The sequence below is a fragment of the Cicer arietinum genome, chromosome 1, assembly GCF_000331145.2.
Source record: "Cicer arietinum cultivar CDC Frontier isolate Library 1 chromosome 1, Cicar.CDCFrontier_v2.0, whole genome shotgun sequence".
NCBI lineage: Eukaryota > Viridiplantae > Streptophyta > Magnoliopsida > Fabales > Fabaceae > Cicer > Cicer arietinum.
This window is the reverse complement of record NC_021160.2, coordinates 49,997,558-50,022,951: the sequence shown is the minus strand read 5'-3', so window position 1 is coordinate 50,022,951 and position 25,394 is coordinate 49,997,558. Positions and strand designations below refer to the sequence as shown.

Here is a 25,394-nt window from a genome sequence, read left to right as displayed (position 1 = left end):
ATGCAAAATAAATTATTGAAATAAAAATATATATTTTTTAATAATAACTTAAATTATTTTTTTTATAAGTTATAACAACCTTTATAATAAATTGTTGGCTTTAAATGAGTTAAATCCAAATATAAAAATTATACAACAAGACGATTTGGAGCAAAAAGTTTGCAAGGCCACAACAGATTATTATAAAATGAAAAAAAGATTTTGTAATGAGTTTGGAATACTTTTATATTTCGTTTAGTATATTTTGATTATAAAGAAAAACGACAAATATATAGAACATAAAAAAGCTAGAATTATTTGGATACAATATGCCCAGTTTCTTAGGGGGACAATCACAATTGCACTAATAACTGCATGATATTAATTATCTGAATATATTCGTAAGAATTTTATTATAGAACATTATTCAGTCCTTTCATATATATATTACACAAATCATGTTTTGGATTATCCATAACTGAATTAGTTTAAAGGTTAACGGTGGCCTTTTATAGGAATTACTTTTTTGAAGGAAACAAAATATACTTTAATTGTATATATTTTTAATAATAATTTGTATAAAAGGCTTATGTTATAGACATGTGAAATTGAGCATATATAAACATAATTAAGCTCAATTAACCTTATACGGTTCCTTATGATTTAGTAACAAAATCCAGTAAAATGAAATGAAAAAGTCGTTGAATGAGAAACAAATTTAAAATTAAGAAGGAAAAGGCAACAAATTATGAGATAATGATTCCAAATGGAGCCAACTTTCTTGCAATCAACCTCATCATATGTGTCATCATACACCCTTTGCTTCTTTTTTCTCTACTTAGACCCCACCAATTCCTTTCTCCTCTTTTTCTTTTCAGCCTCCCATAGCAACTTCATTTTTTTATTCCACCTCAAAAGTACTACATAATTAATTTCACTATAACATAATCAATAAATTTATATTTTTACTATTAATAAGTATTCAATACAATTTAAATATAATTACTTCCATTATAAAAAAAAACTTATAAAATAATAATAAACAAAAATGACATAGAGATCCCATCTATAGCAAGCATATAGATGTTCATGCTATTTAGGGTTAGAACTATATAACTAAGAAACCTACAACATAACTTCCCATTCTCTCTTTCTTTCCATCTTAGTCATCTTATTTATCTCTTTCTTAACTTCTTACAAAAAATAAAAACTTAGGACAAAAGAAAAACATCTTAGCTTGAGTACTAGAAATGGTAGAAATAATGAACAACACACAAATTTCAAACGGTTTCCTTCATCAAAATACAACCACTGTATCAAATGATAATCCTCCTCTTTTAAAGAGGAAGAGAAATCTTCCTGGAAATCCAGGCAATTGATTAAGCTTCTTCTAATTAATTTCATGTCTTATCTATATTTTTATTTTTTCTACGCCGGCCTTTTAATTTTTTTGTCATATCACACTACGATATTTTCTATCTATTGCAACGCTAAAAAACCATTACGAAGTTTTGCCTATTATTTACGCAATAGGCAAAACTAATTGTTTTTTAATTTAATTTGATTATATGCACATGCAGATCCTGAAGCAGAAGTGATATCTTTATCACCAAAAACACTTATGGCAACAAACAGATTCGTGTGTGAAATTTGTCTAAAGGGTTTTCAAAGGGATCAAAATCTTCAACTTCATAGACGTGGACATAACCTTCCTTGGAAGCTGAAGCAAAGAACAAGTCAAGAAGTTAGGAAGAGAGTTTATGTGTGTCCTGAGAAGACTTGTGTACACAATCATCCTTCAAGGGCTTTGGGAGATTTAACTGGAATAAAAAAGCACTTTTGTAGGAAGCACGGTGAGAAGAAGTGGAAGTGTGAGAAATGCTCAAAGTTTTATGCTGTTCAATCTGATTGGAAAGCTCATTCAAAGACATGTGGTACTAGAGAATACAAATGTGACTGTGGCACTATATTTTCAAGGTATAGTTTATATTTCTTGATCATAATACTAATTAAATTTCATGTCAAAATTGTAACTTGTCTAGTAATCTAAAACGGGTCATAGTTAATTAGGGTATAGTCATGAAAAGAACTTGAAAGAAACAACTTAAGTTTTATTACCTTTTTGAAGCTATCTTAAAGGACAAAAGTTATAAGCTACTAATAGTTTGGATTATTATTTATGTTTTAAGTACTTTGCCTAATTTGGGGTTTGGATTATTGAAAATAAAATCTCATATATTGAGTAAAATATTGAATGCAAAGTCGGACTTTAAATTCAGTTTTATGGTGCAACTCAATCGTAGATAGTTAGATCAAGAGAGAAAATAATTTCGTGATCTAAAATTGGTAGTAGAAGATCCAATTTACCAATGCTCATATACAAATGCTACTTCAATTTGGCATACAATAATATGATTTATGATTAATGACCATAGTTTTTTAAATTGTAGACATAATATAAAGATTTAAGATGTGTTTCCAAAAAACCATATTGCAGTTGTGTAGTCTTATTTGTCCTTATTTGCAATTTAAACCTATCCATATAAACTTTACAAGCTAACCATCTTACATTAATTTTCTTACACTCCCATTTTGTATTTATTGTTTTATTAAATATCAATTTAATTTGGTGAAACAGGAGGGATAGCTTTGTAACACACAGGGCATTCTGTGATGCCTTAGCAGAAGAAACAGCTAGAATAAACGGATCAACAAACATAAACAACTCATTGGGAATGGTTAGTAATAATATTGGTTACAGCATCATGCAAACTTCTCTAGCCCCAAGTAATTTTTCTTCAATTTTCAAGCCAATTTCATGCACAAATCAAGAAACATCAAGAGGCCTATCCCTTTGGATGAATCAAACATCTCAAGCTCATGACACAATGACAAATAATAGCAATTTGCATGAGATTCATCCACTTGTTGGAAATGGAAACACACTTGTTTCATGCTCAAACCCACCAAACTCTAATAATTATGAGCTAAATTGGTTGTTTGGAAATAAATTATCTTCCAATAATGGATGTGAAGAGTTAAGTAGCTCTGTTTCACTTCCACTAGTTAATAGTAACATTGATAAGGATAGTTCAAACAACCTTATTAGTGTTCCTTCCTTGTATAGCTCACAACACCAATCTCAAACAACCTTTGCAAACATGTCAGCAACAGCTTTGTTGCAAAAAGCTGCTCAATTTGGGACAACTAATTCAGCTGACCCATTATTACTTGGAAGCTTAGGTATGAGATGCAATAGTACTACTCCAACTCAACAAGATCATGGAAACAAATTTTGTGGAGTGTATGGTTCAGCTTCAGCAGCAGACAAATACTATTCAGGTGAATTGTCACAAATGCCCCCAACAAAACGGCGTCGTGTTCATACTGATGAGACTGTGTGGGGGCAAACTAGGGATTTTCTTGGTGTTGGAGGTGTTAATCATGTGCCATCCTTCATCAATCAAAGGATGGATTTTATTTAATCATGTATTCTTGATTAGAAGTTTTTAATTAATTTCTTTTTCTGTTTTCTAAATGAAAGGAAAATATAATAAAAATAAGAGATATGTTATTTTATACAAAATTCTGACACCGTATATCGCACACACATAGATTTAATGACATTAGATACTAAGGTTAGAAAAATTAACATCGAAACACGAAATTGAATGATTGTATTTGTATGATAATTGATGTTAAAAATGTGTCAAAATATCATTTCTCTAAAAATAAATATATGGTGGATTATATTGATGTAGGAGTTAATAGGGGATAAGAAGAGGGAATACACCAAAGGTAAAAAATCTAAGAAAAGTTTTGTGGTTCATATAATTTTATAAAGCTAAAGAGAATATTAATATTTTTTTTTGTGCGTTAAAATATTTATTTATTATATAAAAATATAATTGAAGCACGGCCTTCAAACTTAAATATTAAAGAAAATTAAATAAACAAGATTTTTGTATTTAGTTCAATCAAATTTTGTTCACTAAATTTTCTCTTGTATTTAGTAATATTGAGGAAAAGGTGGGAATATTGAGTATTTGAAGAAGCTTGAAAAGTTGATAGAAAACTATGAAGGGCTAAAAATTAATAAGAAGAGAATGATTCATGCCATGCATATTCTTTTGAATCCTGAAAGCTGACTCCTTTTAAAAATGATGGCTTTAATTTTTGGAATAGGGAGTGAGAGGTTTTGTGGAGTTGTGGGGCAAATTAAAGGGTAGGACCACTTTTGGATTCCATTATAGCACAATTTCATCTATGTCGTAGTTGTTATATACATGTCAAACTGGACTCAAAAGAGAATTTTTCAATTATCAAAAAGCATGTTTCAGCTATAGTACAAAGCTTTTAGCCTGGTGATTAAATAAACTGTTAGTACTTAGTACCCTTTTTCATTTGATAACTTTAAAATTTGATATCACATTTTTTTATATAATATTACTCGGAGAGAGTATAAGGGTTAGCAGCATGTTTTGGATTTTTTCTTTCTTTCAAAAATATCATCAAATTTAAAGATAAAATTACAAGCATTTCCATTTAGTTTGAATAACACATTTAAACAATTTTTGATCAGGTTCAATTTAATTATAAATAGTTTAATTTAGATCAATTTTTGAATATTCAAATTATAATTATAAAAAGTATATCATATCAATATCAGAAAAGTATAGTAAAATAATAGAATTGATGCAAAATATTTATGATAATATACTAAAATTTAACATTATAGAATAACAATGATATTTTTTTATTCAATACACAATTGAATAAACACAAAGGCAAATTCTATTATAGACAACAATCTATCATAAATTGGTACATGAAAAATGTTTAAAACTTCAATAACTACAAACATCGTCTTTTAGAAGTAGATGTTGATGGTCATATTCATTTTTATGATTGAGATAATGACTTACACAAAGTTTAATATTGAACCAACATCAATTAAATCACCATTTTATTTATAATAATGATAAAAGTTATATACTTTACTTCTAAATACTATCACTAACCGTTGTTAAATTTCCAATAAATTTAAAGTGTTGGTGATTGGAGACCACCACTTGTGTAGAATTTATTAAGGGTTTGTGGGATTGGAAGTCTAACTTAGGAGGTATAAGGAAGGAGAATTTATCTTTTATTGGATACTAAAGGCCCAGTGTGAATATTTCAAATTATAGCCCATCTAAAACTTGTAAACAAAAAAAGCCCATCTAAAACGGAGACCCACACAATGCGAAGATTCCATACCATGTCAGAACCAAACTCCACACACTCAGCCTACTGACAAAGCATGAAGTTCACAGACTCACCGGTGATCGAACTTCCCGTCGCCGACACCGCCCTCTCTCTCCACCAAGACAATGGCTCCATGCACGTCGGAACCTCCGTCTGGCCCTGCTCTCTCGTCCTCGTCAAGTTCATAGACCGCTGGTCCCATGCCTCACCGAACAACAACCCTTACACCCACCTCCTAAACTTCCAAAACAAACGGGCCGTTGAACTGGGCTGCGGATGCGGTGTTGCTGGTATGGGCCTCTACCTATTGGGCTTAACAGACATAATCCTCACGGACATCGCTCCCGTTATGCCCGCACTGAAACGAAATCTCAAAGTGAACAAACCCGTTCTCAAGAAGAATCTCAAATACTCGATTCTTTATTGGAACAATAACGCTCAGATTAACGCTCTTAATCCTCCTTTTGATTTTATTATTGCTGCTGATGTTGTTTACATTGAGGAATCGGTGCCTTCGTTTGTATCTGCTTTGGAAACCCTACTTGCTCAAGACGGTGTCGTTTTGCTTGGTTATCAGATTAGGTCACCTGAAGCCCATGAGCTTTTTTGGGAACTGTGTGGACAAGTGTTTGATATTGAAAAAGTTCCTCATGAAGACCTTCATCCTGAATATGCTTACGAGGAAGCTGATGTTTATTTATTGAGGAAGAAGAAGAAACAGTGATTGATAAGGTTTTAAATTCTGATGTTTCATTGTGCAATTCGTGTTACATTATAACAAAGTCGTGTGTCTAATAATCTTGTTATTTTTTGTTTGCAAAGGATGATGAATTATGACCTTGTGTGGATAAACAACTTAATTTAGCGCATGTAGTTTAAGAGTTTGTATAAGTGTTTGTGTATAAGTTATTCCGATTATAAAAATAAAATCGAATCAAATTGTTTTCGTATAAGCTTTAAGATGTTTTCATAAGCAATCATGGATAGTTTATTGAAATTAGTTGAAAACAACTTGCGAGCATCTCAGAAGCTCTCCCAAACAACCTTACAAGTGTTTATGTCAGTAGATAAGTTCAAATAAATCTATTCAAACAGGTTCATAATTATAATAATGCATTTTCTTAACTAATAAATTGCATAATTTCACTTAAAAAACAAAAACGTGGAACATGGAACATTTTCAGCAAAATGTGAATTTGGTTCAGCTGCGACACATATTGATTTGAATGAATAAATTTTGTATAATTGATTTTGGTCGCAAGTGAGTTGAATGTAAAATTATTTATATTTGGTTTATACTTTCACCAAAAAAGTGATTTTTATCGATCCATGTTTGGATAAGTTGGACCAAAATTGCTTTTGAGTGTCTACATTTATCTGTCACTTTTAATAATAAATTTGAGAAAGAATAGTGCTTGAAGCTCAAATAAAATTTAGGACCATAGAGCCAAACATAGACTAGATGTTTTCTAGATCATTTAGGAGGTACTGAGGGTACTCTGAAGTTTTGTTTTGGTTGCTTAGTTTTTGTTTGTTTTGCTATTAATGCATCACAATAATTTGATTAATCAACTGATTTATAGCCTCCTCTATTTTGGAGTAAATATATATGATTTCATTTTATTTATTTATTTTTTAAAATGCTAGTTATGCTGTTTTAGTTTCTGATACAAACTGTTAGTTAAACTTATAGCTAGTTTATAACATCATCAGGGGAAACTTGTTAGCTTATATACATACATGATAATTACTTTTGGAACAAAGAAACACGGGTGATATGTTTCATAACATAAATTGCATGTCGTGGCTTAATTGGTCCTTTGATAAACTATGTCACCAAAATTGTGCTTTTGCTTTGATAAAGCTATAGACACCAAAATATATTAGAAACAAAAGGAAAAATCATTGTATTAAGACTGAACTCAGACCTAAACAAGATGATAACTGATCCTGAGTTCTGAAACTATCACTGAGGAAATTATGTGTTCTTTAACCTTTCTAGTTTGCACATTGTTGAGAAACTTACTGTGGAGACAGACTCTTGCTAATAGGTGTAATGCAATGGTAGTCGTGCTAATGTTCATGTTGAACCTCAGAGACATGTGCTTCCCCTATGTTTGCTAATGTTCATGTTGCTAATAGGTGTGACGCAACGAAGAGATCGTTGAAAACTTGAGAGACAGGTGCTTCCCTATGTTTGCTGCTGTCTTGGTATTGAGCTTTAAGTTCCTTTGTTATGGTTGTTCTAGAGAAGTGTTTTCACACAAAATTGCTAAGCCCAATAAGTTAAAAATAATATAATTGAGAATACTAAATATACCCTGTATCATCTAATATTTGCATAATTTTATTATTTGATTGTTGCTGATGGTACCTTGTTTCTTACACATCAATATTCTGATTATGTTGTGTATTACTCATGCGTTATGCAAGATACAATTAGATGCATGTGTAAAACTTTTTTATATCGTACTTGTATACTTATTAAAGAGATATTAATTCGATAATTACGCCAATGATGATAGGTAGATAAAATTTCTTGAGTTTGAAGGTTTATGGCTTTGTCGAAGTAGTTTCAGTAGCTTAAAGTTTAATCTGACTTCATGCTAAATAACAATTGAATGACATTCTTCAAACAGGCTTGATTTAAGACTGAAAAAGCTTAAAACAAATTTTAAACGGTTTAAGTTGAACTTTTTCCTAATAAAGAGGTATTTTTTTACAAAAAATATAAAGTTAATGATCTTATCTGATATAAACACAAGTAAAATCAAAGTTTTTAGTGAAAAATACACTGAGAATCACTAGTTCAAGACTGCTTAAGGTAAAAGTCATGTTTGTATACAGTTTGATAGTTAATATTTACCCAAGTATAAAGGCCACAAGCCTTTTGATATGTATGATTTTGTGTAATGCAGCTACCCAACCATAAAGGCAGCTACCCTTCAAAAATTGCAAAAAAAGAAGGAGAAAAAAAAAAGTAAACAAAGTTACAACTTACAACCAAATATATATAAATCTTTCTTTACTTAGCCCTCACCACTAGTTTTCAGAAGCAGCTACTTTTCCTTTCCCTCTTAACTACTATTTGTTATTAATTTATTTCTTCAATTTGTAAAGTATATATTCATCTCATTTGATGCTTTTTCTTTCAAGGAATGAAAGGAGTACCATCATGAACAGGAAAATGAGAAATCACTTGTGCATTGCTTGATCTATGTTGTTGCTCCCCTTGATCAAATGATATGAAAGAAGTATTGTAGTATTCAACAAATCCACTGTTTTTATGATTAACTACCTCATGCACATCTTGACCACCATTAAGTTTATCAGAAAATATCATTGATGAATCTTTCATCAATGAACCACCACATTGCCTAGGTTGTGTTTGATAGAAAACTTTGGAAACTACCAATTCCCCCTCCTTCTCCTCTTCATTGTTTCCAAGGTGGTATTGGTGCATAACCCAATTTGTTTTCTCTGGTTTTTTCTGCTTTCTGTAGTTAGTGTAAAGCACAAGGATTTTCTTATACCCTTTTAACTTGCCACTCACATAGACTGGTCTTGTTTTACCTGTTTTGTGCCACCTTGTCTCGCTTCCATCTTCATCTGTGTGCACTTTTCTCCTTTTTCTTGTTCCTGTTGTGTATGCTTTTGATGGCCTGTGAAAGAAATGTCTGAGTAGGCCATCTTTGCTAACACCTGCAACAAAATTTATTCAATCATACTGCCGTGTTCGTCTGTCTACTTTTATCAATAAAAAGTAATACAGGCTGCAAAATTTTATACAGTTATTTAAAAGATTTAGTTTTTTTATCAGTAAAGAAAAATAATATCGTTTAAATAAATGGTAAAATTAGAAGAAAAAAATATTACACCAAACTTTAGTATACTTTTTATATAAAGGTATAGGTATTTGAAAATCAAAACATAATTTGTAGGACGTGAGATGAACTATGAAAGAATAAAAGAAATGGACAAAACAATCACGAGTATATGAATTTGGTGGCTTGGAAGATTAAATGAATAGACCTGGTAACTTCTCTGGATGAGTACAGCAGATTCCATTCTCTCCTTCAAGAGTAGGAATGAACTCGTCAATTAAAGGATGAAGCTTTTGAATATCAGAGCGCACTTTTGCTTCCAAATGTTCAAGAATCTCTTGATCAGTAGGATCAAACTTCACTCCAGCAGGTAATCCAGGTAACTCATGAATTCCAGCAGCCTAATTAATTAATACCACAACATTTATATTTTTTGTTCATGAACACCCCAAAATAAGTAGTACAAAAACAGAAAAAAGGATAAAAGATAATGATATCATATGTTCATTTACTAAGGACTATAGATCTAAACTTGTGGTCTGCAACTACAATTGCAGTCGCAATATAAAAGTTTTACAGGTCTTTGCAACATCATCACAGCTCTAATTTGAGCCACACTTGCCTGTTTTTTTGCCACAATCTTAAAGTGCAAAGCATAACCGTAAGCGCAGTCGCAACTTAAATTTAGAACCATGCTATCAGTAATAAATGGGAAGAACCTGTTCATGGCATTTGATATGATGACCACATGTAGGACAAGTTCTGATTAAGCTATCTTTACGCCTCTCCACAATGACAGTACTATGATTATTTTCAGGGTAACTACACTGAGTCATTTTTTTTTTTTGTAATTCTCTTCTCTAACTAGCTCTCCCTCATTCCATTTCTGTGTATCTTTCTTTGTTATTTGTTCCTTCTTATGTTACTATAAAATAAGAAATGGAACAGAAACCAAAAAAGATAGACCAAGAGGGAGACAGAGAGAGATAGTTTGAGTTAAGAGATGGATATTTAAAGTATTAATAAATAATAAGAAGGTGAAAAGAAGAACTTGTCTCTTCTAAAGTTTGCTCCCCTCATGCTAGTTCTTGTTGAGGGGTGGTAAGGAATTAAATTCTATCTTACTTTTTTTGTACTTTCTTTTATATTAAAACTATAAATTAGGAGGGAGAGTGTGACACCTAGACATTCTAAATATAGAGACTGAAATAAATAAATAAATAAAATTAATTATAAGTTCTCTAACACTACAACTTTTATTGAAGACGTATTTTAGTGTCTGACACTAACACGATATTGACAATTTGATTATATTTAATTAATTTAGTTTCTCAAATTATTATCAATGTCGATTTATTGATGTCATGTATGGTGTTCGTGTCGGTATCATGGTTCATATGTGATAAGGTTAGTTGCAAAGAGAGAAAGAGTGAAGAATAAAAATATATATAAGATTGCTTGGATCTCAAGTTCTGTAGTTGCTTTGTATATTTTGTATTAAAACTTGTTGAAGAATAAATGTAGATTTTTTTGTCCTTTCTAGTCTGACTAAAGGTAGCTTTAATTAAGACTAAAATCTGAAATAAAACAAGTCTTAACTACGAAATAAAATATTAAAAATATGGATTTGTAGAAGAGTTGAGTGGGATTGGGGAAACCTAATGAAGAAGCAGAGAATTGAAGAACTTAGGTCCGGTGTCAACCTGGAGTGTAGATAAAGTTAAATATATATTGATTCATACTACCAGAAAACTATAAGGAGAAATTAAATTGAAGATAACAGTATTTTCTGCCAACCATAATTTCATTCCTTCACGTGGACTTCTCATGAATAGCAAGAAACCTCTCTCTCAATGTAATAGGACAGGATTAGCCTTCAACATCACTGATAGTTGCAGCATACTATCTAATGCAATATGGCAAAAGCAAATGCTGCCATATGTTGACATATGCATTACAGATTCTAATGATATATCAATGTTTTAAAAATCTAACTCAACCGAACGGTTTAGTAGGATAAAAATCTTCTTTGGTTTTTAAAAAATTGTAATATATAATGTAAATTATTTTTTATTTTTACATGTATTATTTTTTAAAATTAATAAATTGTGAGATTTAATAGGATAGCATGCATTTAAAATTATATATCCATTAAGTGAAAGATAGGCAAAATAAAATATATTGGAAAACAGCCACCTAGTCAATTATTTATCGGCTAAGATTTAAGTTCAATATAAGACTTGCTTAAAAAAAAGAAAAGTTCAATATTAGACAGGATGCTTTAGGTGTATATAGACTATAGACCAAGACAATTAGACAAGATTTTGTGTCATAATGGCTTTAGCCTAAATTAAAGTGGAGGCACTGTCCCTACATTTTATTTATGGGCTGGCGGTTATTTGAGATATCCTTGTAGTGGCCAGTTTTGTGTATACTATGGTTGAACATGTTAGAAAATTTTCCTTTATACCCTATATTTAGGGTTTTTTTTTTTTTTTTTGTCTTAATTTTTTCAAATATATAAAAATCTACGTTTTGATCGATCAATTTGAACATATAAAATACATTTTTAGATTAGTTAATTCAGAAAAAATTTAAAGATTTTTTAGAAAATTAAAAACTAAATAGAAAACTAAATTAAAAAACATGCATTAAATAATTTTTTTGAAAGACTGACATAAAAAAAGCTTTAATATATGTTTTTCAAAATAAAAACAAATGTATTCTAAATTTGTTAAATTAGTCCTAATTCTTCTATTTATAAGCTGTGATATGTTAATTAATACATTGAAACTCGAAAGAATTGATGGAGGTTAAACTCAACAAGCAATCTCCTGGCCAACTTTAAGTCTGTTGAAGATAACTTTTTATTGTTTAAAAAACTCAATAACTAAGTGTTATGGTGATTTAAGAAGAATATGTGTGATATGAGATGATAAATTCAATCTCCTCACTAACAAAACTAAGTTTTGTTTTATTTTTATGGAAAAACTAAGAGTTAATCTAGTTAAACATAAATATGGTGTATATTGACTAGATTAAATTTACTCTACACGGTTGAATTAATAGAAAATAGAATTTTGTATACCTATGATTGGACTTGTACCTCTCTAAAATGTAAACATTTTTTCATTTTCATTCAATTAAAGATTAAAAAAATTACTCTAAAATTTTATTCCCTCACCAAAATTTTACACAAACTAACACTATATCGAAAATTGTATTTTTATAATTTTTGGTGGTATAATTGGTGTATTGGAAATTTCAAGGCGTGTGGTATAAAATTATAAATGGTGTACCAAAAATTTTAAGGAGTGAAATTTCCAGTAGTAAAAATTGTCTACTTAAAATTTCTTCAAAAATTTCCCCAACAAAATTACGAATAGTTATTTTTATTCTATCGAAAATTTATGCCTTAACAAAATTTGTACCAAAAATTTCAGGAATGAATGAAATTTCCGAAGGTTTTAATAGAAAAGATCAAATATCCGATAGTTATATTTCAATAATGGAAATTTCAAAAATAAAATTTCTAGTTGAGAACAACTACCGGTTTCAAATTTTTAGATAAGATTAACTTTCAAAAATTGAAATTTTTGATATTAAAAAACATCGAAAATTTCATTAAAATTTCTAATAAGAGAATTTCAGATACAAAAGGTATACTTTTTTCAGAAATTTCAAAATATAAGAGGTATGAACAAGTTTCCGATTTTTTTTTTAGTTTTTACTATATATTTATAGGTATTTTAGTAAGTTGAAAGATAAAAATTTTAAATAATAGGATATAAGTTTGATTGTGGGATACAAAAATATCAAAATCAAAATAACAAAGTCTAACCACAAAACCACTATAATAGTCATCAAATGTATCAATATTTAAAATTTTCATCTTGCAATCAAATGGTCATTTACTTGACATATATAATTGAAAATAAACAAACTGCCGATCAAATATATATCTTGCTTTAATAATTACATACATGCGATCATTCCTTGTAATAAGTCACTACATGTTAATTAGAGTGTGCGTGTGTATATATATAAGCGTTAGCTAAAATATAATTATAAAAAAAGTTTAGAATATATGATAAATCTGCTAAAGTACATCTAAATAAGCATAAACAACTCTAAAATATTTATTTGTTGTTATTCAAAACATTGTTTTGCTGTACAATTTTTGTTCAGAACAAATTAACTTATTTTCACTTAAAATTTATAAGTTTGATATCCAATAACTCTTAATATGAATTTTAGGTAATATTATCGCACAATTTCAAAGCAATTATCTAGCACTACTACCTTACTTCATCTTCAATTGATGTGTTGTGTCCCAAAATTGTTAGTCAAATTTAAGTATAATTTTTGCATAATTATAAGTAAAATATGTGTATACTAGAGGAGACGATATGAGATGCTTTAGGTATTTAAATTTTAAGTCAACTTGCATCAATACTTATGGTTTTATTAACTAATTATCTATATATTTCTATGATGACTAAATCCCTAGTCATTTTTAAAATAACTAATTTTTAAACTTATCAGAGTATAAAACAAATAAAGTAGGAGGGGCTAATTTTTATAACCCCTTCCGAAATCAACCTTCCTATCACATTTTCCCTACTTCAAATCACATCTATGCAGACATATATCAATTGTGCATATTTATATTTAAAGTTTATAGGGCATAACAGATCTTATATTGATGGGGAAAAAATATGGAGGGTTTATGAAAGGTCTAAGAGAGTTAAAGAGGTGGAAAAGAGAGGGTGAAGTTAATTTGTAGTGAGAGAGTGCTCTTGCAACAACCACAATGGAACTCCCTAACTTTGAATTTGGATTTTACTAAAATTCTTCATGAAATCAATTTTACCATCTCAATTAGTTCACATGATAACGCGGTATAGGTAGCCAAATACGTTCGTCCTAAAGCGTGTCACGTAAAATTTAATTTTTGAAAAGTTTATTATTAGAGTTGTGCCAAACAGTCATCACGGTTGAAGTGATTGTAGTTTCATAATTTAATAATAATAAATTTATAATCGTTACCTTTTTTTATTAATTTATTAATAATAATAATCGGTGAATTTTTTTAATTAATTTATGTCCGTTTTTTTAATTTATTAATAATAATAATTGTATGACCATTACTTTTTTTTAATTTTTATTATGATAATTATAAATATTTAAGTTCAATTTTATTTTAAATTTAAATTATAATAATACTAATTGAAATATTTAAATTCATATTTTAAGTTATAATAAAAGTAAATATAAATAAAATATTAATGTATAAATTAAAGTTATGGGACCTGTTAAAGAACTCATGTTGAGTTTATTATAATAAAAAATGAATGAGTTGTTTCAAGATAACATGACACATCAAACCCCATTTAATGAACTAGTTTAGCGTCAAAGATGCTCTAAATAAATTTGCTAACCTAAACAAAGTACATTTAATGGATCCTATTTCAATGCAAAAATTTTCGGTAGTATGAATTTTCCATCGAAAATTTTCGGTAGTAAGAATTATACTATCGAAATTTTTTACCTTGAAATTTCTGATAGTTATTTTTATTCTCAGAAATTTTTGTCTTGAAATTTTCGGTAAGTTGTTTTTATTCTACCAAGAAAAAAAAATATACTGAAAATTTCAAGAATAATGAAATTTGAGAGTTTCAACTAAAAATTTCAAATTTCTTGTAATTATATTTATATTCTAAATTTTATCTTTTAGGAGTTCATGAAATTTTCGGTAAGAGAATTAAAAAAAAAACAGATTTACTTTTTTCAAAAATTTCGTAGGATCTAATATCTAGATTATTTTTTTATTTTTTTTATTATATATTTAAGAGTATTTTATTAAATTAAAGGTAAAAATTTTAAATGAGGTATATAAATTCAATTGTGAGTTATAAAATTCAATTTTCAAATTAATATGTTCAACAAAACATGCACCTTGACTATAGCAAACGGGACCCATGCACATTTTCTCCACAATACATAATGGTATTGTTATATTTGATCAACATGACTAAAAATATAATAATAATAATAATAATAATAATAATAATAATATAATAATAATAATAATAATAATAATAATAATAATAATAATAATAATAATAATAGTAATAATAAGTTATTGTATTATATTTAAATTTAGTGTTTGATAAATCAATAAAATATTATAATTAATCTAAAATTTTATTATATAATTTAGATGAAATTTCTATCATGAATATAAGATGAGTTATAAACTAGTGACATAGAATAAGAAGAACAAATTACTCAATTACCATTATATAATATAATTTAAAACATAAAATTAAAATATAATAAAATATAAATATAAAAATAATTTATAAAATATAATCTAAAATATAAAAATTTAAATATAATAAAGTATAAATATAAATATAAATATAAAAAGTTAACAAAATTTGATATTAAATTTAAAAATAAAAATATTAATAATTAATTTAAAAATATTTTTGACTTTATTACAACGGTAGTTTTGTCTTTTTAAATAATTTATAAATTTATATTTAAAATTATAATAATATGAAAATCAATTGAAATTTTAAAAGAAATATAATTTATTTACTAGAGTAATTTTGTCATTTATATATAATATATATTATATCTCTATTTAGATTATCTAACAGATCTTAAGAGTATATTTGGTGTTAAAAAAGAAAAGAAAATTCCATGCATGCTTAAAAATATTTAATTTTGATTTTAAGTAAAAATAAATTTTTTTGTAAGGCAAAATATATTAATTACTATGTCTGCTAATGCACAGAAAAAAAAGCAAAAATAACTAATTTTATATATTGTTTTTAAAATCAAAGTTATTCTTTACACGTGAAATTATAAAGACTAAGTTAGATATATTTAAGAAGTTGACTTTTTTTAATATATAACTTTTTTTATACATTTATAAAAATCAAAACTTTGATCAAATAACTAAATGACCTAAACATCTACTATTTATGTCACATCGATCATAATGTGATTAATTTTACGATTATTAAAAAAAATTGTATAGTACAATTAACTTTGTCATTGATATCATCAAACTTAATATAATTGAGTCATGACCAAACTTTTTTCTTCTTTAAAAGTTTTCAAAAATTTGGATTTTTCATTTAAAAAATATTTGGAATTCAAATAAGTTTCGAAATTTTCAATAAAATTTAAAATACTGGCTTTTTTAAAATTCAAAACCTATTTTTATTAAAATATTTAATGAACATTTTTTGAAATTTTACATGATTTTGTGGAGGTATATGATCACTAGGTAGAGGTATTCCAAATTGATGCTTCAATATTGGTGTAGTCTGTTAGGACTTAGAAGTCTACCAAACTCAATTTGAATGGTCCATCACTGAAACTCAAACCCTCCACTTAAACCCAACATAGCCTCTTGTATAAGTAAGCCCGCTACTTGATAGAAAAATAATGATAATAAAGCCTGCTATAATTTTCTTCTCTGATTTTTTCGGTGTTTTTTTTCGTATTTTTAAATACACAAAAAAAAAATGTTTGAATTAGGTCGTTTCGACAAAATTTAAGATTTTTTAAAAAGATTTGGGGGTATGAAGGGAAGATTTCCATTCTTTTCACATTATATCATCATATTTATATCCAACTCAATTTTTAAGCACAAAATATTTTTGGAACAATGAGTTAGCTTAATAATATTAAGTCCTCCATAAAAGTAACTCCCATTGTCACAAAGCATTTTTGTTTGGTGGTTTCTTCTCCTACTTCTAATGTTTTTTGAATTTGTTAATTTAAATGGTTTTTTTTAATTAAAATATATATTTGAATTGACCAATCCAAATACATTAATTGGAGACTTTTAAAAATAAAAGAAGTGAGAGAAAAATTTATCTTTTTATTTCACACCTTTATTTAGTTATTTATTTCCATAATATGTAACACATAGAGTTGAAATATAAAGCCACGTTAAAATATTTAAATGCATTATTTATTTATTCATTGACCAATCCAAATATTTAAATACATTATTATAAAATATAGTTGAAATATAATGTAACGTTAAGTTAAATTCTTTAAAATATCATGATTAATCTACAAAATAAAACTTAATTTTATTGATCAATTAATTCATTAATATATTTAAAAATATATCTAATTACTTATTTTTTAAACACTAATATAAAATAGAGTTTAAATTGACTGACAGGTCATAAATGCTTTTGTAGAGGTAAGACTCAAGTTTGAAAACAAATTTATGTCAAATAACAAATCAAACTTAAAGTTTGAATTTTTTGTCATACTAATCTCAAATCTTAAAACACAAATATTCCAACCACAAGCCAATATTTAATTTTCGTCCCAACATACTAATGTCAGTTTCTGAGTCAATTCTAAATTAGCCTATTTGGATTATAGCCATTCCAAAAATGCCTATACATTGCATTGATGAGAGCAACAAAAAAATTAGCAGACACATTATCATTAAAAGAAGTTAAGCAGACAAGTATATATGGGCTGAAGTTATCTAGAGTATAATGACGATCTCAATATTTCATGATATTATACTTTAAGAATGCTTAGTAAATACTATATAGTTTAATAATTGATTTAGTTTAAACTATGCTTCTTGATGATCATTGTCAGAAACCTCTTCTTGATAGTAAGGAGAGAATCTTCCACTTCTAGATTTTGCAACTGCTGTTACTTCTTGCAGCATTTTCACCACTCTACGCATTGAAGGACGGTTTATAGGAAGAGAGTTTGTGCAAATAATCCCCACATTTAGTACTTTGCTGATTTCTTCCTTGTATTTAGAATCAAGAGTTGGATCAATAACTTGATCCTTTCCTTCTTCATTCAATTTGGAAGAAACCCATTTCACCAAACCTTTTTCACCATATTCCTGATCAATAGGGTGTTTTCCAGTTACCAACTCCAAAATCACTACACCAAAGCTATAAATATCACTCTTTTCATTCACCCTAAGTGTGTAAGCATATTCTGCATCACATTGAAACAGAAAAATTTATATAATAATAATGCACATAAATAAATGCACACTTAGTTTTTAACTTGATTGATTTGCATTAAATTAATGGATTAGGATTGGATTGCAAAGTAATTTTATGCATTCACGCAGTCAGCACATCAGTGACTGTCGGATTGAAAACAACCGTCCAGTTTTCATTGCATATTTAGTTTTAGATTTTTTTAAAAATAGAAATACTTAGCTTCAAATCTAGACCATTCTATCTCGAGCCAACAGTCACCGACGTGCTGCCTGAGTGAATGCATAAATTGCAGAAATCCAAATTTGATGCATGTTAAGGTTACTTTAACTATAATATTTTGGATGGATCAACTATTTATTATAGCAAAATTCTAAAGATGGGGAAATCAACTTTAATTAATGTAGCTTTGTCAACACATTTTTTTTTAATTAATGTAGTACTACCTGGTGCAATGTAACCACAAGATCCTGCAATCATAGACATGGGTTCTGTCCCATTGCTGACACCTCTAACAAATTTAGCAACACCAAAATCAGCGATTTTTGCTCCAAATTCTCCATCTAGCAAAATATTGCTAGATTTAACATCTCTATGAACAACAGGAGTGACACAATCATGATGCAAATAAGAAAGTCCCTCAGCAGCATCAATAGCAATTTTAAGTCTAGTTGGCCAATCCAACAAGTTTTTCTTGCTGCTATGCAACAAATCATCCAAGCTTCCATTTGGCATATACTCATAAACTAGAAGCTTACTATCTCCACTATTACAACAACACCATAACCTTACAATATTCTTGTGTCTAATCTTTCCCAATGTTTCAACTTCAACTTCAAATCCATCTTTTTCAGTATCAATATTTCCATTTTCTATCTTAGTTGTTCTCCACAATTTCTTCACTGCCACTACCTCTCCATTACTCAGCACCACTTTGTAGACCTTCCCAGAAGATCCACTTCCTATCACATTATCTTCACTCATCAATTTAACAATCTCAAACTCACTAAAGCATAGTTTATGAAATGACCTCCACTTTGACAAATGAAAACCTTTATTCATCATCTTCAAATTCCTAAATTTGAAGTAAAACCAGACCACACCAACAATTAACACAACACCAGTAAGAACAAATATGAATCTAAAAACCCAAACATATTTCCTATTCTTACCCTTCTCACCTAATCTTGGACACAATCCAGAGATATCACCACATAGGCCACTATTTCCTACAAAACTATCCTTATAATTCTCATTAGCATAAAGAGGAGGAATTTCCCCATAAAACTGATTATTTGACAAATTGAAAAAATCAAGCTTCAAATTTTGCAGCCCCATTGGAATTTCACCAGAAAGACAATTACCAGAAAGATCAAGAAAATTAAGCCCTGGCAAGGTTCCTAATTCACTTGGAATATTACCAAAAAGCCTATTATTTGCCAAATCAAGCTCATTGAGCTTCTTCCAATTACCAACCCCTTGAGGAATCTCTCCAGAAAGTTGATTATCTCTAAGAACAAGCCTACCCAATTGGCTTAGATTAACCAAACTATTCGGAATCAAACCAGAAAAACCATTATGGCTAGCAACAAACTCACCAAGATTATACAACGACCCAATTGCTTCAGGAATCGACCCAGAAAACATATTCCCCGAAATTAACAAAATTGAAAGATTTTACCCACCTGAAATTGAATTTGAAATTGACCCAGAGAGAGAATTTTCAACAAGCTCAAGTAAATACACGTGGGGCAAACCCCAAAGACCATAAGGAACAAAACCAGAAAGGTTATTGTTCCCAAGCCTAACCCTCGTTAAACTCAAACAGTTCCCAAGACTCTCAGGAATTTCACCGGAAAACGAATTGTGAATCATCAACAGCTCCTGCAAACTTCCCTGACTGCAAAGACTCGCCGGAATCTCACCGGAAAAACGATTAAACGAAACATCAAGTATCTGCAGCTTCGAGTTACTTCCTAAATCACTCGGTAACTTCCCTGAAAGCGTGTTGTTGAACAAAAGAAGCTCGTACAAATTCTCCAACGACGCTATTGCCTCCGGCAGAGAACCCTCTAATCGATTAAGGTATAAATTGAGAGACCCGAGTTTCTTCAAACGGCCCAACTCGTCGGGAATTGTCCCAGTCAACTCGTTATCCGAAGCATCGAATCGTTCCAATTGAGTCAAGTTGGTTAAACCGACACGTGGCAACTCGCCGGTGAAAGAGTTTTGGTAAAGCTCGATTTGAACAATGCTTGTTAAACCGGCTATCACAAGTTCCGGTATGGTTCCATTGAGCATGTTCTGAGATAAGTCGAGGTTCCGAAGATGAACGAGTTTTCGAAGAGAAAGAGGAATGGGACCCACAAGGTTGCAACCTGCAAGCCATAGAATTTCAAGGTTTGTGAAGTTTCCGAATTCGTTTGGGATTGGACTTTTTGAAAGGTAGTTGTTGTAAGCAAGGTGAAGTTCTTTTAGAGTGGTGATGTTGCTTAGAGAGGAAGGTATTGTTCCGGTGAAGAGGTTGTTAACGAGTGAGAGAAATTCGAGTCGCCGGAAAAGGTTGAAATTTGTGGGGATGTTGCCGGAGAAGTTGTTGAAGGAGAGGTCGAGTTGACGGAGAAAAGGGAGGTGAGAGAGGGTGTTTGGGAGGTTGCCGGAGAAGAGGTTGAGGGAGAGGTTAAGGTGGCGGAGGGTGGTGCAGGCGGAGATGGTTGTAGGGAGGGTGGAGTTGAGGTTGTTGTTGGGGAGGGAGAGAGAGGAGAGAGAAGGGAGGCGGCAGAGGGAGGTGGGAAAAGGGCCGGAGAGATCGGAGTTAGGGAGGTTGATGGAGGTGACAGTGCCGGTGAGGTTGTTACAGAGTATTCCAGTCCAGTTGCAAGGGGTGGGGTCACGGTGGTTCCAGTTGGAGAGAGAATGGGAGGGGTCGGAGAGATGGAGTTTTGCTTGGAGGAGGAAGAGGCCTTCTTGGTTTAGAGAGAGAGTGGAAGAAATTAGTGAGAGAAACAGTAGTGTGAGAAAGAATAGCTTAACCATTTTTGCTATGTTGATGAGTAGTGTGAGAGTGAAAGTTTGGAGATCATTTTGAATTGAATTGAATTGAAATTTGAATGACAAAATTCACAAATTTTAGATAGGAGATGAGTTGAGAGGGAAATGTCTGCTATCATGCTTTTCTATATTCTCAACTACTTTTGGATTTGTTTAAAATACTGCTATAGACAGTGTAACTGTAAATGACAAACAATTAGTTATTAGAAGAAGACAAATATACTACTTGTGCTTTTGGTAACGTGGTTGGATTTCACACAATCATCTAAGTTAACTTCATTTTGCAAAACTTACTTGGGTTTTTGTAATGACTCTCACAAATACACTATAATAGAGAAAATAAGACATCAGTCAAATGAAATATGTGATAGAAAGAATAGAGTAAACATTAAAAGAGTAGAGCTGAAAATTCGTAACATTTAGTTGAAATAACAAATACTAACATTCTTACGTTGTATACGGCTTTGAATTTATCATCTAGCAGATATGAGTTTTTCATCATAACAATACAATAGAATTGAAATGTGATAATCATATAAAATTAATTTTTTTAAAATGTAATGTTAAATATATAAAAAATATTAATTTAATAGTCTATTTAAAAAATATGTTTAAGTAATAAATTTTTATATAAACTAATAATTCGTAAAGATTTTCATAAATGTTGACTTTATATTTAAAAAAAATATATAATAAATCACACATCAATTTTAAACATTAAATTTTGTTTGACTTATCAGACTCCTCCGACTCAACCTACTCTTATCTCTATTTGTTTTTGTGTGCAAATTTATTTACCATTTATTTATAGACAAAAAACAAAATTAATTCATATTTCAGAAAAACTTAAATTTAAATATAACCTCCATACAAGGATCTATTTGATAAATACAAACTATAAGAATATATTTGTAAATGATCTTTGAACTGCTTTCATTGATTTAATCTTTAAGATCCAATTAGCATAGATGTATTTGTCTTTGTAATTTAGAATTCAAGTCACATCAATAATTGTCAACTAGAGTTAAAATGTGGATTATCTTGACATAAGCATGCTTAAGAAAATCACAATGACTTTTTCACATTTATGTAAAAGTTTAATTTTGTAGCTTCTCTAAAATCACAATAAATTTAATAATATCCTCAAGTTTAGTGCCTCAAACTAAAAACCAAACACATAGCGGATTCATTTTTAATCAAAATTTGTCTCAAACTCAAAAACCAAACACGTAGTTTTTAATCAAATTTTGTTAATCACTTAAAAAAAATTGAGTTTATAGCGTATTTTCTGAAAGTTGAAAATTGTGGCTAGAAGATGCAACCAATTTGTCCAACGGCAACATAGTAATCACCGAAAATGATAAAGAAAAATGGAGCTCAAGACAAGCATAAGGAGACTATTGGTCAACTTTGAAGACAAACAAAAGGAGTTGTTGAAAATGGGTTCCAAATTCAGCAGAGTGGGATTGAGGGGGACCCTCTCATCAGTATGAACTAGGGGTGGACATCAGGCGGGTATGGGTGGGTTCGGGCCTAAAATGTAAAACCGGCCCAATCCATGGGTTTGATGTTTTGGCCCAATTTTGTCTATATTTTAAATCGGGTAAGTCGGGTTCGGGTAGATCGGGTGTCGGTTATGTATGGGCGGATAAAAATGGGTTGGATTTTATTGGACTTTTTTTTCATTCTAAATTATTCAGTTTCTTTTGCTTTTATTTAAGAAAAAAAATCTACTCTTTTATAATTTATTGGCCCAATCTGCTAATCATACATCTTGTATTATATTTTTAATTTTTCTAAATACAACTATGGCCCAACCTGTCAATCATACATCACACTTGTATAATATCTTCAATTTTTCTAAATACAACTATGACTCATTATAAAAACTGGCCCAACCTGCCAATCATACATCATGTTTTGTTGTATCATTGTTCTCAAACACATAGCATTCGCAATTAGCCACATAAAGTATAAGGCTAATACTAAATCACAAATTCATCAGCAACATAAATCACAGTTACATGACAACACAACCAATACAAATTACATCCTTAAGTATAAATTACATCCTTAAGTATAAATTACATCGTGATCAACTTAATTAAAATTCGACATTAACCAAAGGAAGACAATATTGCTGCATCATGAGAATTTACTAGTAATTTCAGCAGCATGAATATTTTTTCTTCTGCACACATATAAAACAGAATAATATCAGTGTTCAAATTAGACAGAACCAGTGTCAATTGCATAGCAGAATAACATCAATGTTAAAATTAAAAAAGAACCAACGAAAGTTGCAAAATAAAATAACATCAATGTTCCAACTAGAAAGAATTAGTGACAATTGTAGAACAGATTAAAGAATCGGCATTTCTATCAATGTGACAATTGTAGAACAGATTTATTACAATGTATTACAAAATAAAATAAGAAAATGAAGAAACAATCACTCCACAAATATATACCATTCTCACTAGTCCTACCGATCTCATTTGTCTGCTCTGCGTTTCTATGATCCTAGGATGTACATATTGTATTGTGTTTTACTGTGCAATATTTGGTTTACTTTAATTTTCTTCTTTATCTTATTTTATGTATTTCAGAACAATTTTGAGTGATATAATAGTATTAACACGTTTGGATATGTATGTGTATATATATTGACCAATCTGACATACATGTAAATATTAAATTGCCAAATTACCAATCAAGCATGCATGTTAATCCAGCATATTTACAACATGAATTGTAGTTGGAATCTTCAAACAACTTACTTCTGGTTCTTTAGACATTAGAAAAAATCATAAGCTTATCTATTATGGAATAAAATAGTATTTCAAACATAATATAAACAGAAATAATATAGCATTATATATTTTTTATTGTAACATTAACAATAGTAATATAATCAGTACCTAAGATATCATAAAACACTAAAAAATCATAGATTAACCTTAAAAACATAAAAATATATTAAGAAACCCTAATAAACTAACCTTCTCTAAAGTTTCAACAGAGAAATTAGATATGAACAACCTCTATATATTATCAGTACCTAAACATATCGTAAAACAAATGTTAGTCAAAAAAAGATCAAACCCTAACACAAAATAGTAACTTCAATGAGAAGAACAAACCAAAACAAAATACAAAACCATATAATACCTTTCAAGATAAATATTGAATAAAGAAAGAACAACTTTTTAAGATAACCATTTAATAAATTTTATGAGATTAGAGAGTTAGGGTTTGGTAAAAAAATCAAAGGAAACTTACTGTTGTTGCATGTTTGTAGACTAAACGGAGACGATGGAGATGGCGACGGCGGAGATGGTGTCGCCGGCGATGTTGACCGTGACCAAGACGAGACTCCAAGATGTTGAGTTTGAGTATTTGAGAGACGAAATAGAGAGTGTGAGACGGATGACTGCTTTGATGAATGGATTAACGATTATGGATGTGCTGAAATGTTCCCAAACTTATTTTTAATTGGGCTGAGTTGTTGGACTTGGGTTGTTGGGCTGGACTGCTTTTAAAAAACATTTGCCTTGGCTGGGTTTTTTTTAATAGATTGGCCTTTTTTTTTAATTTTTGGCAAGTGACATTTTGTGTATTTTAAATTTATATATTAATATATAATATAAAATTAATAATATTAATATATAATTAAAAATTAATAATATAAATCGGTCGGGTTCGGGTAGCGACGGATCCAAATTACTCATCCGAACCCGACCGTATAAACTCATATGAACCCCTATTTTTGCTTAACCCATCAACCCGACGAAACCCGTCCGCAAATTTAAATTTTGTATTGGGTCGGTCGGGTTCGGGCGGGTCCGATAATTCTGTCCACCCCTAGTATGAACTCGTCCATACCTTTGAACGCATTAATTGAAACACACTTATTATTGGACTATACCATTCAATTCAAAGGTCGTGTCTCAAAACCAGAAAACTACTGTTAAATTAAACTACTTTTTGTTTGCCTTTTTGAATATTTGCCCTTATAATTGCGAGAGAAGAGCTAAGTCCTTATCATTATGGTGATGAATCAAAAAATTTATTTATTAAAATACAAGTAAAAAATAGTTAATGTTACGTTTATAAATTATCTTAGATATGTATTAGTGTATTATTATAAATGTCTAGTAAAATATTGAATTAAAAAGTATGCAAATAATATTAATTAAATTATACAATAAGAAAAGGTGCATTTAAAATTGAATGAATTATTCATTTTGGATCAATTTTATTTTACAAATGATTT

General features: G+C 29.6%; 3 protein-coding genes, 1 long non-coding RNA gene and 1 pseudogene across 6 annotated transcripts; 2 read left to right on the top strand and 3 right to left on the bottom strand.

Annotated features, from left to right (window-relative positions):
• The first annotated feature begins 1,092 nt into the window (after positions 1-1,092).
• Positions 1,093-3,565, top strand: LOC101511476 (zinc finger protein MAGPIE). Its single transcript, XM_004487135.4, has 3 exons — positions 1,093-1,350; positions 1,560-1,956; positions 2,618-3,565. Exons 1-3 carry the CDS (start codon positions 1,230-1,232, stop codon positions 3,462-3,464), a joined length of 1,365 nt encoding a protein of 454 aa, XP_004487192.3. The 5' UTR covers positions 1,093-1,229; the 3' UTR covers positions 3,465-3,565.
• Positions 3,566-5,189: 1,624 nt separating this feature from the next.
• Positions 5,190-7,599, top strand: LOC101511802 (uncharacterized). Of its 3 annotated transcripts, none has more exons than XM_012715088.3 (2): positions 5,190-5,958; positions 7,278-7,599. In XM_012715088.3, the coding sequence occupies exon 1, from the start codon at positions 5,282-5,284 to the stop codon at positions 5,948-5,950; it is 669 nt and encodes a 222-aa protein (XP_012570542.1). In that variant the 5' UTR covers positions 5,190-5,281; the 3' UTR covers positions 5,951-5,958; positions 7,278-7,599. The 3 variants fall into 3 exon arrangements, with proteins under 3 accessions (XP_012570542.1, XP_012570538.1, XP_004487193.1); XM_012715084.3 differs by having other exon boundaries at positions 7,264-7,599; XM_004487136.4 differs by having other exon boundaries at positions 5,191-5,958; positions 7,369-7,599.
• A 446-nt stretch (positions 7,600-8,045) lies between these two features.
• LOC101512115 (NAC domain-containing protein) lies at positions 8,046-10,169 on the bottom strand. Its single transcript, XM_004487137.4, has 3 exons — positions 9,770-10,169; positions 9,259-9,451; positions 8,046-8,928 (listed from the first exon to the last, which is right to left on the bottom strand). Exons 1-3 carry the CDS (start codon positions 9,884-9,886, stop codon positions 8,378-8,380), a joined length of 861 nt encoding a protein of 286 aa, XP_004487194.1. The 5' UTR covers positions 9,887-10,169; the 3' UTR covers positions 8,046-8,377.
• A 7,274-nt stretch (positions 10,170-17,443) lies between these two features.
• LOC101512442 (uncharacterized) lies at positions 17,444-21,390 on the bottom strand (annotated as a pseudogene).
• Positions 21,391-22,995: 1,605 nt separating this feature from the next.
• LOC101512764 (uncharacterized) lies at positions 22,996-24,585 on the bottom strand. The gene is made up of 3 exons (XR_189317.4): positions 24,401-24,585; positions 24,121-24,179; positions 22,996-23,309 (listed from the first exon to the last, which is right to left on the bottom strand). It is a non-coding gene; the product is annotated as an uncharacterized lncRNA (long non-coding RNA).
• Positions 24,586-25,394: the final 809 nt, after the last annotated feature.